At 39.3% G+C, this 17,346-nt stretch overlaps 1 protein-coding gene across 2 annotated transcripts in view; it reads right to left on the reverse strand.

Moving 5' to 3' along the window:
• Positions 1-6,994, reverse strand: part of UBE2W (ubiquitin conjugating enzyme E2 W) — a 70,703-nt gene extending 63,709 nt beyond the window's left edge. For both annotated transcript variants that reach the window (XM_047074047.1, XM_047074046.1), the window contains exon 1: positions 6,893-6,994. In XM_047074047.1, coding sequence (XP_046930003.1) covers positions 6,893-6,994 — 102 coding nt within the window. The remainder of the gene's footprint in view (positions 1-6,892) is intronic.
• Positions 6,995-17,346: the final 10,352 nt, after the last annotated feature.

The following is a 17,346-nucleotide window of genomic DNA, read 5'->3' on the forward strand; positions in this document are numbered from 1 at the left end:
TTTTTTTTCTCTAGCTTACTTTAAGAATACAGTATAGGGGCGCCTGGGTGGCGCAGTCGGTTAAGCGTCCGACTTCAGCCAGGTCACGATCTCGTGGTCCGTGAGTTCGAGCCCCGCGTCAGGCTCTGGGCCGATGGCTCGGAGCCTGGAGCCTGTTTCCGATTCTGTGTCTCCCTCTCTCTCTGCCCCTCACCCGTTCATGCTCTGTCTCTCTCTGTCCCAAAAATAAATAAAAAACGTTGAAAAAAAAAAATTAAAAGATTGCCTTTAAAAAAAAAAAAAAAGAATACAGTATATAATGCATATAACATTCAAAATACAGGCTAATCAACTATGTTATCGGTAAGGCTTCCAGTTAACAGTAAGCTATTAGTAAAGTTTTTGGAGAGTCAACAGTTATGTATGGATTTGGACTGTGCAGGGGTCAGCACCACTAACCCTTGCATTGTTGGAGGGTCAACTGTATATTCTGAGTAAAACGGGGAAGCCACAGCAGGGATGCGAGTGCAGTGACATATGACTTTTGTTTTGAAAGAATCTAAATAATGGGCTGAGAAAAGACAGTAAGAGAACAAGGGCAGAAGCAGGGAAATCAGTTATGATTGTTGATATAATCCAGATGAGGGATGACAAGGATTTCCATCAGGAAGTAATTCAGAAGACAGGACAAACAGTTGGATTCTGGATATATTCTGAAGGTAGAGCTGGATAGAATTTGATGATGTTTTGACTATGGGATAGGACGAAACCAAGGTTTCTGGTTAAACAAATGGATGAATAAAGTTGTCATGTACCAATATGAAGAATACTACAGGAGAAAAAAACAGGTTTGGGAAGTAAAGTCAAAAAAAGCAGTTTCATACATGTTTACCTCTATCAATCTGCTTTTGTCTTAACCACTAACTTGACACACTGATTTCTGTGCAACACAGACATTAAGTAGTGAAACAGAACCTAAATCCAGGTCTTCTGATTCCAGATCCTATATTTTTTTCTAATGAAGTTTTATAAGACCTACTGAATGAAATTAGTTTTTTTTTTTGAAGTTAGTTTTTATCAGAATAAAATAACTCAAAGGCATGCACCATTTGTTGGTGACCCAAAACCTGCATTCACAAATAAAGGCTATCAAATGAAGAATTATTAAAAACACCTGACAAACAGGAACAAGTATTGTGTAGGTAAAATTAAAGCAGACAGCAATGACACAAAGAAATAAAATTCACATAACAAATGTTCAATTTAGATAAATACTATGCAAAACTATACTTGCAGAAAGATGCCAGATCACCCCTACTTTTAACATTCTCCTTGGGGCGCCTGGGTGGCTCAGTGGGTTAAGCGGCCGACTTCGGCTCGGGTCATGATCTCGCGGTCCGTGAGTTTGAGCCCCGCGTCGGGCTCTGTGCTGACAGCTCAGAGCCTGGAGCCTGTTTCGGATTCTGTGTTTCCCTCTCTCTGACCCTCCCCCGTTCATGCTATGTCTCTCTCTGTCTCAAAAATAAATAAAAAGTTAAAAAAAAAATTTTTTTTAAATAAATAAAAATAAAATTCTCCTTGGGGTGCCTAGGTGGCTCAGTTGGTTAAGCATCCAACTTCAGCTCAGGTCATGATCTCACAGCTCATGGGTTCTAGCCCGTGTCCAGCTCTGTGCTGACAGCTCAGAGCCTGGAGCCTGCTTCGGACTCTGTGTCTCCTTCTCCCTCTGCCTCTCCCCTGCTCATGCTGTGTTTCTCTCTCAAAAACAAATAAACATTCAAAAAAGAATAAAACTGAAAATAAATTTTTAAAAAATTCTCCTTGATTAATAAAGACTCTTGGGACACCCGGGTGGTTCAGTCGGTTGAGCTTCAGCTCAGGTCATGATCTCACAGTTCCGGAGTTTGAGCCCTACATTGGGCTCACTGCTTGTCAGTGTGTCAGCACAGAGCTCACTTCGGGTCCTCTATCTACCTCTCTCTGTTCCTACCCCACTTGTGCTCAACCAAAAATAAACATATTTTTTTTAAAAAACTATCTTTGAACAGTAAAGATTTGCCATAGTTTTACTCAGCACACAAGTACATGCATAAAAAAATTCTTTTTAAAATGTGATGCATTAACTTTATATTATAAAATATGGGGAATATTATCCTCTCAGCTATAGAAGCTATAAAATATTCTAGCAAATGTTTACTTCTTGACTGTAAAGTTAAGTAATTGTCCCAATGATTTCTCTATAATGCCAAACTTGTTAATATGTTAATAACCTACAACTTCATAGCATTAACAGATCTAATCACAGCTTCACCACACAGTGGCTACATAATTTGGGGTAAGTCACGTTCCAAATAAGTGATTACTCTTCGTCTCTACTAAAATGAAACAGGATTATCTGATTTCCATTTTACAAGGTTGGAATAAGAATCTAGAAAGAACGTTAAGTATACTTTGCAAAACACAAAAATTATGGCAAAGATAAACTAAGAAAATAAGCCAACTTTTGGGGGAATACATATATATAAATATGAATTTTAAATTATTCCTTTATAGGGCCTCAACCTTACTATTACAGAATTGCTTAAAAAAATTCTCAGGGGTGCCTGAGTGGCTCAGTCAGTTAAATGCTGACAGCTCAGAGCCTGGAGCCTGGAGCCTGGAGCCTGGAGCCTGGAGCCTGGTTCAGATTCTGTGTCTCCCATTCTCTCTGCCCCTCCCCCGCTCATGCTGTCTGTCTCTCAAAAATAAACATTTTTAAAAACTAAAAAAAAAAAAGATTTCTGTAAAATAGAATTAAACTATTTCAGAACTTGCTATAGTTAGAAACGCTTTTTGGTTTGCCAAGCAATGAACATTTGCTGTAATCACTATGCACCCATTTAAGAGACAGAGAAAAGGTATTTTTCCTATTCTCGGGAGATCTATGGCCCATGGGAGTGAAAGAGACCTGAAAAGTTAAATAAAACACCCAAACACTTTAGGATAAAAATAGAAGGCATCTCATTAAGCAGTAATTGATTAACAGCTAAAAGAAAGTATCACAATGACTGCTTTGAAAGTTAAGATGATTACCTTAGTTTTATCCTTTACTCAAGTAACTCTACTATCTAGTTATATTTATGATTCACACAAAATACCTTCAATTCTATTCTGTTCCCCCTTTCCTTGGCTTCTCCTAAAAGCTCCCTGACAGCCCTGTTCCCAGCCAGATTATCCAATCAACCTTCTCAGATACTATAATTCTAGGTATATATACTCCCCAAGTTCCCAGTACCTAGTAAACCTCAAGATCCAAGATGAGTCAATTTTCTAACCTTTGATTATGCTGTAACCCTTCACATCACAAATACTTATATGGAGTCCATCAAGGCAATGTGACTACTAAAAATGTCAGTAAGAGCCCATATTCTACCTCTCAATTACTACAGCCAGATACTTGAGTAAAGACCAGTGCAGTGTTGTGAATAATCCAAAATAATTTACTCTTTCTAAATCCTCTGAAAAGAAGCACCCATTCAAAATCCACCTGTTTCTAAATCTTAATCTCCTTCATCTAGCTAAATCAACAGTTAATAAATAAGTCCCCATTAGGTAAGAGAGAAAAAATGCACAAAATCTGCAAGAGTAATTTAACATTTCTAGAACTATCAAAATTAAATGTGGATCTATTTCTTTACTCTAACTCCTGCCAATGTTAAGCACTGCCAGAAACCCACCATTCTCTAAGAATGTTTTCTTAAAACATAATCTAACCATTATCCTGGTAATATGTGACTTTGTTCTAGGAAGAAACAGTTGGAAAGAAAAAAAAAATGAGAAAGAACATCTCAAAGGCTCAAATAAGTTTGAAAACCACAATTCTGCACTGTATACTGAAGAACAACTCTATCAATATGATAGCGGACAGCACCTCCAGCATTACAGAGGTGCCAGATGTACAGACCTGTACAGATGTGATGATACTCATCACCAATGTTTTATTTCATCCACCTTAGTACCTGATTCAAAAATTATTTCCTAGGTATGCCACCACCTGAGAAAAGGCTGGGAGGCACTGATAGGGTACAGTAAAGAAGTTAAAACCTCAACTTCAAAATATTCTCCAATGAGAAAATCAAAGTCTACTTGATGTTATTGATCCTAAAGACTTATTTCATTTTACCAAGTAATCAAATCCTACATTTGTAGAGTATTTATGTTTTTAAGACACAGTTCCTCTCACAGCTTACGTAATCTCTTCAGCAGCAATAATATCCTGGTATGGGTAAGATAAAGAAATCTGAAAACTTTTTAGGTAAGACATGGTCAGAGCAGCATTTGTGTATAGTATCTTTTTTTCCTAAGCTAAGGATTCCTAACTGAAATCCTCAAAATATCCATTTCCTAACTTCCTTCCAAAGCAATAACACCTTCCTTCTAATATACTATGCAATTAACTTAAATATTTAGTTCTTATCTGTCTCCCTCAGCTAGACTATTATATCCACAAAGGCAGAGGTCCTGATCTGCTTTGGTTTATCTGCTTTATCTCCAGCACCCTGATCAGTACCCGACACAGTGGGCCCTTAAAAAATAATTGATAAGTAAATAAACAAATTTGATAATCTGGTTGCAGTCTTATATGTAATTCAGTTTTTTGAAGAGTTAAATTTAAGGGGTACCTGGCTGGTTCAGTCCATAGAACATGTGACTCATGATCTTGGGGTTTTAAGTTTGAGCCCCACATTGGGTGTAGAGATTACTTTAAAAAAACAAAATCTTTACAAAAAACTTTTTTTGCTATTAAGATGGTCAGGAAAAAATTTTGTTCACCAAAGACAAAATAAACACACTGAAAGTAGTAATGTGTTTCAGAAGTTTGATTTATCTATATTAAAATTATTTTTCTAGTTACTACCAGAAAACCTTTATCAGGTATTTCAAAAATACACACAAAAGGAAAGGTTTTATTTTAACTAAAATAGGAAACCTTAGTTTTCCATTCCTCTAATCAGAAGACACTAAGGAATAAAGGGTAATAAGATACTCAGAGGTAGTACTTGGGACACAGAAAAATGCAGTGGCAAGTATTTTTTTTTTTCTATTGCTTAAGTCGCCATGTAAAATCCAAGATTATCACCATTAAGTTCTGTACTGACTCAGTTCTGTACTTTTTTCTTTTAAAAACTGAAATCTGCCTTTTCCAGAACCCTGGAGTCTAAATCTAACCAATTAGTTATCCCTATAATTCTCCGTCAAATACAATCTCACAAGTGTTGTGGATTTAACCTTAATTTTTAGTCTTAAAACAAATACTTTTAATCTTAATACAAATAATCTTAAATTAGTCATATAGCCTATCTACTGTTCAACTAGTGTTCCACAGTTCCTTTTGTGGCCTCAAATGACGAAACTTCTCTAACGTCTCTGGGGAGGTTGGTGTAAAGTATAATGTTTCCTCAAATTGTTCTTGTTTTTTTCCCCGCACCATTTTGTGACATCCCTTCAACTAGGAACGTTATATACATTTTTCTATTCTGAAGGAAAGTCCAGAGTGAGAAGCAAAAGTAAAAATATCGCACGGAAAATAAGTTTAAAGGGAATAGACAAGAAAAAGCACAGAAGTAAATGTGAAGCAAATATGTCCACAAAAGAGGAAGATGCAGAAAAGAGAAGAAAAAGTGATCTTGCCTAGAAACGAGAGAAAAAACAGAGGGGGGGATAGGGAGATTTGCTTATTCTTCTAGAAACAAAAGCACTAAATCCTTCTGAGAAAAATGTCAGTCTCTTTAAGATGATGTCAAAACTCTAAAAAGCACTCAGCTGACACTCCAAACAAGAGTTCTACCTTCTCTTCCTATATACTTTCATTAGAGCTAGTCTTCAACTGTAAAATTAAATGCAGCTATAGATAACACAGTCAATCTTTACAAAACTGCAGTTGTGGTTGCCATCTTTGCCTGGAAAACAAAACAAAACAAAACACCAAACTCCATGGCTTGGGGAAAAAAAGAATGTATTAAGTTGGAAAGCCAGAAAACCATGAACTGCTAACTCAGGTAGCTATGACACGGGTTAATAAACGCCTCCTACCAAACTAAGATTCCACTGAAGACCTGGGGAAGAAGGGCAAAGGGCTGTAGCCTTACCGCGATCACAAGGGTGGGGCACCGTAGAAAAAAAATTTTGAGGGCGAGCTATCCCGAAGGTATAAGGGGGCTGGTGACTCAGATCTCGGGGAGACTGCATACTAGGCGGCAAATGATGTTGATGGACTAAGGGCAGCTTCGGGGAGAGCTACAAAGTGAGCTGCCGGACTAATGCTCGTTGAGAGTGCGAAGGCTAACAGAGGAAGATACACGGGGCAAAGGATTAAGAGTCAAAAGAGAGGAGAGCCGAGGGGCCAAATAGTCCGGGAAGCTGGGCGTGGGAGGCCTGAGCAGAGGCCGCGAGGCGCCTTTGCAGCCAGCCGCCTTCTCAGCTACCCCACACTCAGCCCCTCTCAGGGCCGCCCTTGCCCCAGTGACAACGGCGAAAGCAGCTGTTTCCGCTGGGCCGGGGACCGCGAAGAAGGAAGGCATCCCTGCGGCGGGCGGACAGGCCAGTGTGTGTGTGTGAACGACAGATGATTTCGAGACCACTGTCGCCGAACCAACGCCAAACTTCGCCCTTTCCCCCCCTCTTAGCCTTCTTTATCCCCCAACTTCCCGGCCGGCTGGTGTCCGCTTCGACCGACCGAGGACCCCCCTCCCCCGCCCTTCTTCTCGCCTTCTCTCACCCCTCCCCAACGTCCTGAGGCTGGGAAAGGACTGGCTACCAGGGCCGCTCCCGAGCCCGCCCGGGTGCCCCAGAGTCCCAGACGCCGCCCCTGACAAAACGCTTGCGTTCTCTCGGCGGCTCCCTCGCCCGCCCAGATGCTGCAAACTCCTCTCACCTGCATTGACGCCATGATGGAACCATCCCCCCAAGGCCGGCGAGGCCAGAGACGCAGGGGGCGGAGCTGCCGTGCTCGCGTCACGCCGCGGGGGCCCAGCATCCTGGGCGCGGGGGGCGGGGCCTCCGATGGGAAGGGGACGGCGGGAGGGGATTGGCTGGAGCGCTGGGCCTCCGTGGGGGAGGGGCAGGCGAGAGCACGGTAAATGGCGCTGTCGGTACTCAGTCACATCCAGCTCCCCGGCGTGCCCGGCGAGCTCACCTGCTGACCTGGTCGTCTGAGAAACGCCGCTCTGGTTCTGATCTCGCCATGGTGGTTGTTTTTTTCTCTCTATACCCCGAGATTTTGATGATGTCCAGTCCCGTGGGGTGTTCTTGTTTGTTTGTTTTCAACCACAGGTGTAGGGTTTACAGATTTTTTTTCCTTTCGCGTGGCTTTCCACACCACCATGCCCGCTTTCACACCCTTGGGGCCAGTTACCTGCGGGGCTGCTTTCTGGTCTTTACGGTCTGGAAAGCTTCTCATATTCCTAATTTGGGGGATAGAGACACAGATTTCTTTGTACAGTGGGACAAGAATTGAGAGCAAAACAGCACTTTGGTATTTTAAAGGCAAGGATGGAGCTGAAACTTGCCTGAAAAGGGAAGTTTTTCTTTTGTTTGTGTGCTGTTGTCTCCTCACTACCCCAGCCCCTCAGTTTTAAACTTCACGTGTATCAGTAATAGGGTTGTTAGGGCATTCACATTTGTTTATAGAGATTTGATCCTAGACATAATGTGCCAGTGCACTTTATAATTTACACTTACAGCTTGTAGCACATCCGGACTTCTCTAAAGCTTGTTTCATGGTGGGCAGTTTTGTAGTCATTTGACCCAGGGATGTTTTTGAATAGGGAAAGCTGAGCATTCAGAATTTATTCTGGGAATGCACCAGTTCTGCCAACATTTATCAGAAGCCACAGTTTTAAAAGCTATCCCAAGACTGAAGATGTCATTGGTTTTTAACAGGAAAATGGAAGCCAAAGGCTTGTACCTCATGTTCTTTTAAAGATTTAGGTGGCTGATACATTGAATAGAATGCTTTTACTTTACCGGAAGGAACGCTTAAAATCTATCATTTTATTAACTTGGGCTCTTTTTGCAAATTTCTGTAAGATTTTAAATATAAGAGCAATGTAGGATGTTATTCTTCTCCCCCTAAAGATAGATCATTACGTTCTCTGAGAAATTCTCTAAAGTGTTTTCAAAAAGGAAAAAGATCTTTTAAAAAGACCGATTATTCTATAGTATAATATAAATGAATCATTCTTCATCACTGGAGAGGAAGTTATATTGATTTGCTTTTTCCTCTTAGAATTCCACCCTATTGCCAGAAATGGGCTGGTTTCCCTTTGTTGTGCAAAATGACTGTGTCCTTGAGGAATGTTTGGAGGGTCTTGGCAACCAGGAATCATCCAGAAGCATATCTGGTGTCAGCTCAGTTGTGTTGTCAACATTTCATTTGTAAGTAAAACCCATATATCCCAAGGAAAGAGGAAAGCTTTTCCAGATAAATTTTCTTCTGGAAATCTTTATCCCTATGTTCTCAGAAAATTTCTCCAGAAGGTCAGGTTTTACCATCTAAAGTTCATTTTATTTAGCTTTTTTTTTTAATGTTTGTTTATTTTTGAGAGAGAGAGCATGAGCAGGGGAGGGGGAGAGAGAGAGAGGGAGACAGAAGATCTGAAGTGGGCTCCAAGCTGTCAGCGTAGAGCCCGATGCAGGGTTTGAACCCAGGAACCACGGAATCATAACCTGAACTGAAGTTGGCACTTAACCAACTGAGCCACCCAGGCACCCCAAGAGTTAATTTTATTAAAAAGCTGAGTCTTCGTAAAGTATAAGTGACATCGGATGACCCCCACAAACAAAGCATTATGACATCAGCAGAACCAACAACCTGCCATGACATACTAATAAGGAGTTACAGAATTCCTTACAACACTCCTCACAGTAAAATCAACATCTGGTCCCTTGGGTTATATGTATGTTAAAAAGGATCTTCATGGGAGGGATAAGTCAGTACCAACTATATCTTTCCTGGGAAATATTAAATAGTATATGCTTACTATCTTTTTCATTTTTTCTTTGATATGTAACAGAAAGATCCTGATGTACTCAGGAACTAAAACAATGACTTTCAGATGGGGTGAAGTGTATAGTATTTCCAGGGAGCATGAAATCTTTTTATCTAAAACATTTCAGTATACAGTGTTTGAAGACTAGGCTCACATATCATTTCTTTACAGTGTGGGACTTAGTATCAGATAGGCAAAAGGCAAACTGTCTGACAATACCAAAAGTGGAGGAGGAGGTGAGGCTCTCATAAACTCTATAGGAGTGAAATGGGTACAATCCCTTTGGAAAACAGTTCAACGATAATAAAATTAAGATTTCCCATACCCTTAATGAACCTTTTTAATGGCACCATTTGCAATAAAAGATACAACAGGCGTATTAAACCAATGCAAATGTTTAATGTTGGAATCCTGATTCAAACCAACTGTAAAGAAGATATTTTTGAGACAACTGGAGAAATTTAAACATAAAACGTATTTGATAATTTTTGATTTCCACGTCAATTACAAATGACCATCATGTTCAAGGAGGTGATTCTCCCTCATCTCACAAACTACCCCCACCTCCACCTCCCTGGAAGACAAAAGAAAAGAGGACATACACAAGCTATGTATGTGCCTGAGGTCTTACCTACCAAGGCAAAGGCAGAGCCTGTGATACAGAGGACTAAAAGCAGCTGGACTTTCTGGCAGAAAAAGGGAGGAAATATGGGAAACCAGAGTCTAGTAACTTGAAGAACCTATAAAGTGATCACGGGGCAAATACTGCAATATTGATAATATAATCTGATTTATGAATGTCTGAGTTCTAGTGATGCACTAAACTGGAGACTTAGGAGAAGTCCTATGAGAATATGCTTGTTGGAGTGTGAAGAGGTAGAATTGAGAAGTTTTCACTTGAGTCTGTGTCTCCACAGATGGTTTATTCGTAGTCTCCTACTGCCTGATCTCATCAAAGAAATGTAGGTAGTTCAGTAATCATCAGCTTGTTAATTGGATGTTGGAAAAGACACCAAGCTATGAATCCAATGCTTATAGTCTTATCCTACCTCTGTCATTAGTGAGCTTGATCAGGGCTCTTAATCTCTTTGGGCTTATTTATCAGTAAAATGAGCAAGTCTGGCTGCATAATCTTGAAGGTTTCTTCCAGATTTCAAATTCCATGTACCTACTAGAGATAATCAAATTTAAATGATATATCCAAAATACTATCTTAAAAAGTCTAAGATAAAATGCAATGGGAATGCTGTACTATTTTGAGTTAAAAAATCATGTTTATAAATATGTTAGGAATGAATTTGACTTCACTGCAATTTATATAGACATACTGGGGGCCTTAGTTAACAATTTTAAAATGCTAGTGTAATCCAGTTGAGCTACAGATGGGATTTAATAAAGTAGCAAAAATTCCATATTCACAATTTAGAGTGATACTTTAAGATAATTTTTTTTTAACATTTATTTATTATTGAGAGACAGAGAGAGACAGATCATGAGCAGGGGAGGGGCAGAGAGAGGAGGAGACAGAATCTGAAGCAGGCTCCAGGCTCTGAGCTGTCAGCACAGAGCCCTACGTGGGGCTCGTACTCACAGGGCTCGAACTCACAGGGCTCAAACTCACAAGCCACGAGATCATGACCTGAGTCAAAGTTGGATGCTTAACTGCCTGAGCCACCCAGGCGTCCCTGAGTGATAATTTAAAATAAGCATAACCCTGGGTGGCTCAGGCGGTTAAGCGTCTGACTCTTGATTTCAGCTCATGTCATGATCACAGGGTCATGGGATCAAGCCCTGTGTTGGGCTCCATGCTGAGCCTCTGCTCCTCTCCCCTGCCCATGCTCACTCTTGCTCTCTCTCAAAAATAAAACATAAAAATAAATGAAATTTCCTTTTAAAAAAAGTGTAACCCAAACTAGTCATTTCATGTGAAATCTATTAATAAAGGACAAAGAAAATTAGCAAAATAACAAATGGTTTATATGTATGACCTAATATGTATGACTTATTCTATATGTCAAAAATAGTTGATTCACATACATATTTGGTTTGTAAACAAAATTGTGAATCAAGAGAACTTCGTCTTCACTTTCTTCCCTTTACCTGTCCCTCTAGCTAGAATTCTTTTCCCCATGTCTACATTCCTTGAGCACATTCCTGGTTTGCTTCTCCCCTAAACCTCTTATCAAACATGTTCTTAGCAAGTTATCCTATTTTTTTTTCCTTTTTGTCCATGGACCCACTCCACAGAAAAATGCGCATACCTGTGAAATTTTGTATTTCAGGGAGTTACCTGACCTTCAGAAGAACTTCATCCAATAGCAGACGTGTATAAACCTCAAGGTAAGAACACCTCTACTGAAGAGATAACTGTCATGATAGATAGCAGCTCAATCTCTTGACCTTTCAAAACCAGTTTATCCTTTATGTAGATATAATTTCATAGCATTTGCTTTCTTTTGTTCACTTGTGTATTTTCCTATGTTTCTGAAAAGCAGGGTCCTGTGTGAAAAGCTCCAGATTGGGAACCAGAGGAGTTATATGCTTGCCTTCATCCTTCCCAGGGGTGATATTGAAGTTACTTTACAACAGATGTGGCACAGGTGTGGCAAAGGTTCCAACCCTGCAGAACAGAAGCTGCTCAATGCTGGGGCAGGAGCCTGGATATTCCCTACCCGGTGGACCAGGTATCTGAAATTAGATTATAGGAAGATCTGGGGTGATTCAGAGGATTGAAGGATTGATTGGGGGTTTGAGGGAAGTGGCTATTTACTAACCACTACTGAAGTATTTCAGTGTTTTATTTTTTAGGGGGGTGGGTGATAGAAGTGTTCTGAAACTGGATTGTGATGATGGTTACCCAAGTGTATAAATTTACTCAACATTTTGAGCAATTATGTGTGAAGTTTATGGTATATAAATTATACCCTAAAGAGCTTTTTATTTCTATTTTTATTGTTTTTTTTTTAAGTAATCTCTATACCCAACGTGGGGCTCAAACTCATGACCCAGAGATCAAGAGTCGCAGGCTCTTCGAATTGACCCAGCCAGGCATCCCCCACCCCTCCCCCATAAAGCTATTTTTTAAAAAATAAAAGCACTTCAAGATTTTAATATATCCATACCAGTAAGTCATGGTTGGTCTTTGGACTGGCTCTCCCATTAATGATATGAGATTGAAGGCTGGGTAGGTATCTCCTCGGTCTGGACTTTTCCATCTGTAAAATGGGGAGTCAATTATTTTTTCAAAACTTTCCAGATAAATGATTTTCCTTATAAAAAATTCCATAACTGTGTCATCATAATTCATATCTCCCTCTTTTCACCTGCTCATAAGGCCATCATTGCCCAAAAACATATTTATCCTTTCTCTGCTGCTTAGGATGGATGGCAGCCCTACTGATTTTGTCCTTGCCAGATAGTTCTTTTTCATCCTATGGCCTTCCCTCCTGCTTAACTTTCTCATCCCTTTTTTATGCCCCCTTTTGCCTGATCTCTGTTTACCATGTGTCAGAAAAGGCTCTAGACTAGGAATCAGAAGGCCTACATTTGAATCCTAACTCAGCTACTTCTTAGTTTCATGACCTGGAATCGGTCATTTAAACTTTTCTGGACCTTGTTTCATCATCTGTAAAACAGGGACAAAAATGCCAACACGTGGTTTGTGGTGGAGTTAGGTGAGATCATTAATGTGAAGAAGCTTTGTGAACTGCATATCACCATCCAGTTGACAGGCAATACCTACTTTTTCTTCTGACTTACTCCAAGTTCTCTCTCCAGTGGGCAGATGACATGTTGGCTAGAGATAAGAAGTGGGGTGTGTGTGGCAGTGACTGAGAAATACCTATGACAAGATCCCCAAATTTCATACCCCTTGTGAACATAGAGCAGTCTGGTCTTTGAACCAGACTGTGCTTTGAACTGAGCTTGCCATAAGCAAAGTTTCAAGGTTGGGATGTTGCCTTTCCCAGCCCCACCCAGTGTCCTTCCCCACATGTGGCATCCTTCCAGACCTGCCTTTATTAATAATAATGATGCCAGCTACTTGGGATTGAATATTTATATGTGCCATATAGGCAATGCAAGAGAGACTTGTATTTCTTGTATCATTTAATCTTTAAAACAGCACTATGAAATACATAAAACAATTCTCATTTTACAGGTAAGAAAACAGGCCTAGAGAGGCTAGGTAATAATTTGCCAAAGTCACATGCTTATCCATAGCAGAATCAGAATTCTACCTTGGGAACTCTAACTCTACGGATTGAATTCTTTAAAAAATCCTTCCAAATCTATTCTCTTAAGGACCCATATCAATGGAGTTTTATAATAAAAATAACTCTAATCAAATTGATTCATTTTAAACTATGAAATTTAATAGGCAATGTGGATTTTACATTTTACCAAGAATATCTGATGCCCCCAAATATATCTAATTGTGACTTTTCAGACAGTTTGACAAAATAAAAAAATTGTGGTAATTTTGTCCGAAAAGCATATATTGAATGCCAGGCACTGGGGATCTAAAAATGAGTAAGAAACAGTCCCCATACTCACGTTGCTTACAATCAGGAAAACAGATGAAAGGATTTTGATAGAATATGGAAAAAGCGACTTACTTGCTATTATGGGATCATAAGTGGGGGGCACTTGTCCTTGTCTAGGAGCTTAAGACCACTTTCTGGAAGAACTAAGGACCTTGCAGAGGTGAAAAACAGTAAAAGAGAGGCATTCTGGGCAGAGGGAGCAGGAACCATGTAATTAGTGTTGAAAGGTTTGGCTTTCAACAAGTTTGATATTGCCCAATTGAAACTAATGGAAGGAGGTGGGAGACAAGAGGCAGGCAAAACATGGCCTTGGAAGGCTTTGTTGGTTCATGAAGAGATTGGACTTTATCTTAGAAACCATTTGCCAAATGTGAGATGTTTTCAAATGGGAAGTAGAAGACCAGATTTGTGTTTTGCCCTGACTTCTCTGGTGAGTGAACAGATTTAGTCAGGTAAGAGCAGAAAAGAAAAATCATAAAAGGAGGCTATTGTAAGTGTTTGATAAGTGGAAGATGTGGGCTTGGACTAGGGCATGTAGGGAAATAAAAGGAAGAGCTCTTGAGATATTTAGGCAGGGTAACAGATAGGACTAAGATTTGTTGTATGAAGGGGACAAGGAAAGAGTTAAGTGCCAGGTTTTTTGACTAGAAAATATGGGAATTGGTAGATATAGAAGAAATGGAAGTAGAAGGGGAAGAAAAAAATAATTCATTTGGACATGCTTCAGGATTTTAAATTAACTATAGGACATCTGTCATGCCTTTTTCTAGGGAAATTGTAAAATATATCTCAAATGCATTCACTAGAAAATCCTCAGAACAGAGGCTCAGCTGATATGGAGGGCTCTTTTTCTGTCAGTCTTTGTAGTGAGCAAAATGGCTACTAGTCTGCAGACTCATCCTACCAGCTAACTAGCCCTAGTGGATAATTCTAGCAGCAAATATCTGGGAGGGCCTCCAATCAGCTTAGCTCTCATCAGCTCTATCTCTCACAAATCAGTGATGAGAGAGGTGAGGTACTCTGATTGGTTAGGCCTGGGCTGACTCTCCTAGCATGGGGGGGAGGCAGTCCGCCCCACTCAAATCACATGTGATGAGCTCTCCCATAAGAAAGAAGCTTCTCATACTAGAATGAGGGGAGATGACAAAAGAAATGCCTGAGAGACAAAAAGGACAGAAGTCACTACCACAATTAAATGGAATATATTCAGCAGATAATCTTACATCACAGACTTAAGCTGGGAGAAGGTAGGGAGAAGCTTTCATTTAAGTGAAGTTTTAGATTGTGATGTAACATTAGATGGCCTGAAAATTATAATGACTGATACAAGCTTGTTCTTGTGACAGAGGAATTGGAGAAGTTCTAGCTCTTTCCTGAGATTTCATCAAAGAAAGCTCATGGGGCAGTTTTGAAAGTAGAGTGGGAGACTGCACCACATGGAGTACAGCTCATTAAGTAAAATGATTATATTTGAAACTATGAAAATAAAGAGATTACCCCAAGAGAGAGTTTACGAAGAAGATGTTGCTGAGGTCAGAGGCTAGGGGAGCACTAACATTTAAGGAGAGAGTGGCCTAAAAGGCAAAGAGTCTTGAACAGGGAGTAAGTAATCAGTAATGTAAATTCATCCAAGAGGACTTATAAAAATTAAAAAAAAAAAAAAAAGGTTCAACTGAACTGGCAATGTGGAGTATATCACTGATAGTCATCAGATTACTTTTCATTGGAATGAATTGTTGAGTGAACTGGTAAGGGAAGATATGGAGACATCAAGAGTCTTAGCTGAGAAGAGAAGGAAGGAGATGAGACTATACTCGAGATAAATGCCAGGTGAAGAGTTGGGGGAAAGTTTTGTTTCTTGTTTGTTATCAAAAAGAGATTTGAGCAATTTCGTAGGCTAAAGACAGTCAATAGAGTGGGAAATATTTGAAAATGTTACCAACTGAAGAAGGAGGGCAATGTTGGTCATAATTATTTGATTTGATGTTGAGGAAGGCTCCTAATAGCTTCTTAAATCATAATATCATAGGACTGGGGGAAATATAATCTTATGATTATAGGGTATATGAAATCACAGGGTAAATATAGTACATCCTCTTAGAGCATGAATTTTACTGTTGGGTAAATTATTTAAAACAGAATGTTCTTCAGACTCTGGGGATTTGAGGGTACACTTAGAATTACTTATGTGAAAATTTAGAGAATCATTAGGTAAATATTACACTTTATTCTGTTGCTGGCTCTGTTTGCTTAATTGGCTTTATCAAATGAAATGAAAAATGAACAGAGTTTAAAATTATCAGAGAAGCCAACTTTGAAGGGGATCTTCTGGCAAAAAGAAGATGGTTTGAGCAACAAAACAAGTAAGGACTGTAATATACTGAAGCACATAATTGTATACATGGAAATATATATGTGTATGTTTGTGTGTCATAAAATTTAAATTCATAACAATACTAAAAGAAAAACCCTCATTGGTCATCTTTAGAGTTTGCTAGGTCACCAAATCATTGGGGAAAGAGGGGAAAGATTAGCATTTTCCTGCCTTTCCTATATAAATTGTATTTCAAGGTGACCCAATAATTGATGAAAGGGAATTCTTTACAGAAGAATTACAGATATTGTACATGGAAGCTATGAAAAAAAAGAAAAAGAATAATTGTGCTAGCCCTAGTGAAATAATGGAACATGGCATCAATCATTAATGGGTGCCAAAGGAATCAGTTTGAACAAAAGTTAAAGGGAACTTTTGTTATGGATGGAACTTTATTATGGATGGATCATACTGATATACCTGAATGAATCGATCAATTTTAATGTCAGTAATAGTGGGACAACCAGATAGTATATGCCTCTTGAAGATGATACAGTAGGAAGTAATGTGAAGTGGTCTTGCCAAAAAAAAAAAAATCTTATCAAGACTCTATATCTCATGCTCTGTTTATAGGAAATAAGAATGAGAGAGGTGCAAAATAGAGGAATTTATTAAACTGCATCATGAGGCTGCAAATAGCTAAAGTCAGATTATAGAAAATTCTAAGGACAAATGATATAATTTCTTCAATAAATAACGAAAAGAGAAGTGGAGGAAAACTCACAGAATGAAAGATAAGAGGATATTAAATAAATGTAGTTTTATAAACTTGTGTAGAACCTGATCCAAACAAACTATAAACAGACATTTTTTTTCAATATATGAAATTTATTGTCAAAATGGTTTCCATACAACACCCAGTGCTCATCCCAAAAGGTGCCCTCCTCAATACCCATCACCCACCCTCCCCTCCCTCCTACCCCCCCATCCACCCTCAGTTTTAAACAGACATTTTTGAGACAATAGAAAATTAAAACAGATTGGGGGTGCCTGGGTGGCTCAGTTGGCTAAGTGTCCTACTCTTGGTTTTGGCTCAGGTCATGATCTCACAGCTGTGGGTTTGAGCCCCACATTGGGCTCCGTCCTGATAGCACGGAGCCTGATTGGGATTTTCTCTCTGCACCCCCCTGCCCACCCCACCCTCAAAACAAACAAACAAACAAACAAACAAACAAACAAGCAAACTTTAAAAAAAACACAGACTGGATATTCATTTTAAAAAAAGAGTAGAGAAGAAATGATAGATATGGAAGACATAAAAATATTCATATATATAAATATATAGCCATAATTGATGACTTCTGAAAAAAAGCAAAAAATGGAACAAAAAATATTTTAAAATATGTAGTACAATAAAGAATATATAAGGGGCGCCTGGGTGGCGCAGTCGGTTAAGCGTCCGACTTCAGCCAGGTCATGA

This window comes from Lynx rufus, unplaced genomic scaffold, assembly GCF_022079265.1.
Source record: "Lynx rufus isolate CCGP_SWC_20201006 ecotype Redwood Valley unplaced genomic scaffold, mLynRuf1.p SCAF_12, whole genome shotgun sequence".
Classification (NCBI taxonomy): domain Eukaryota; kingdom Metazoa; phylum Chordata; class Mammalia; order Carnivora; family Felidae; genus Lynx; species Lynx rufus.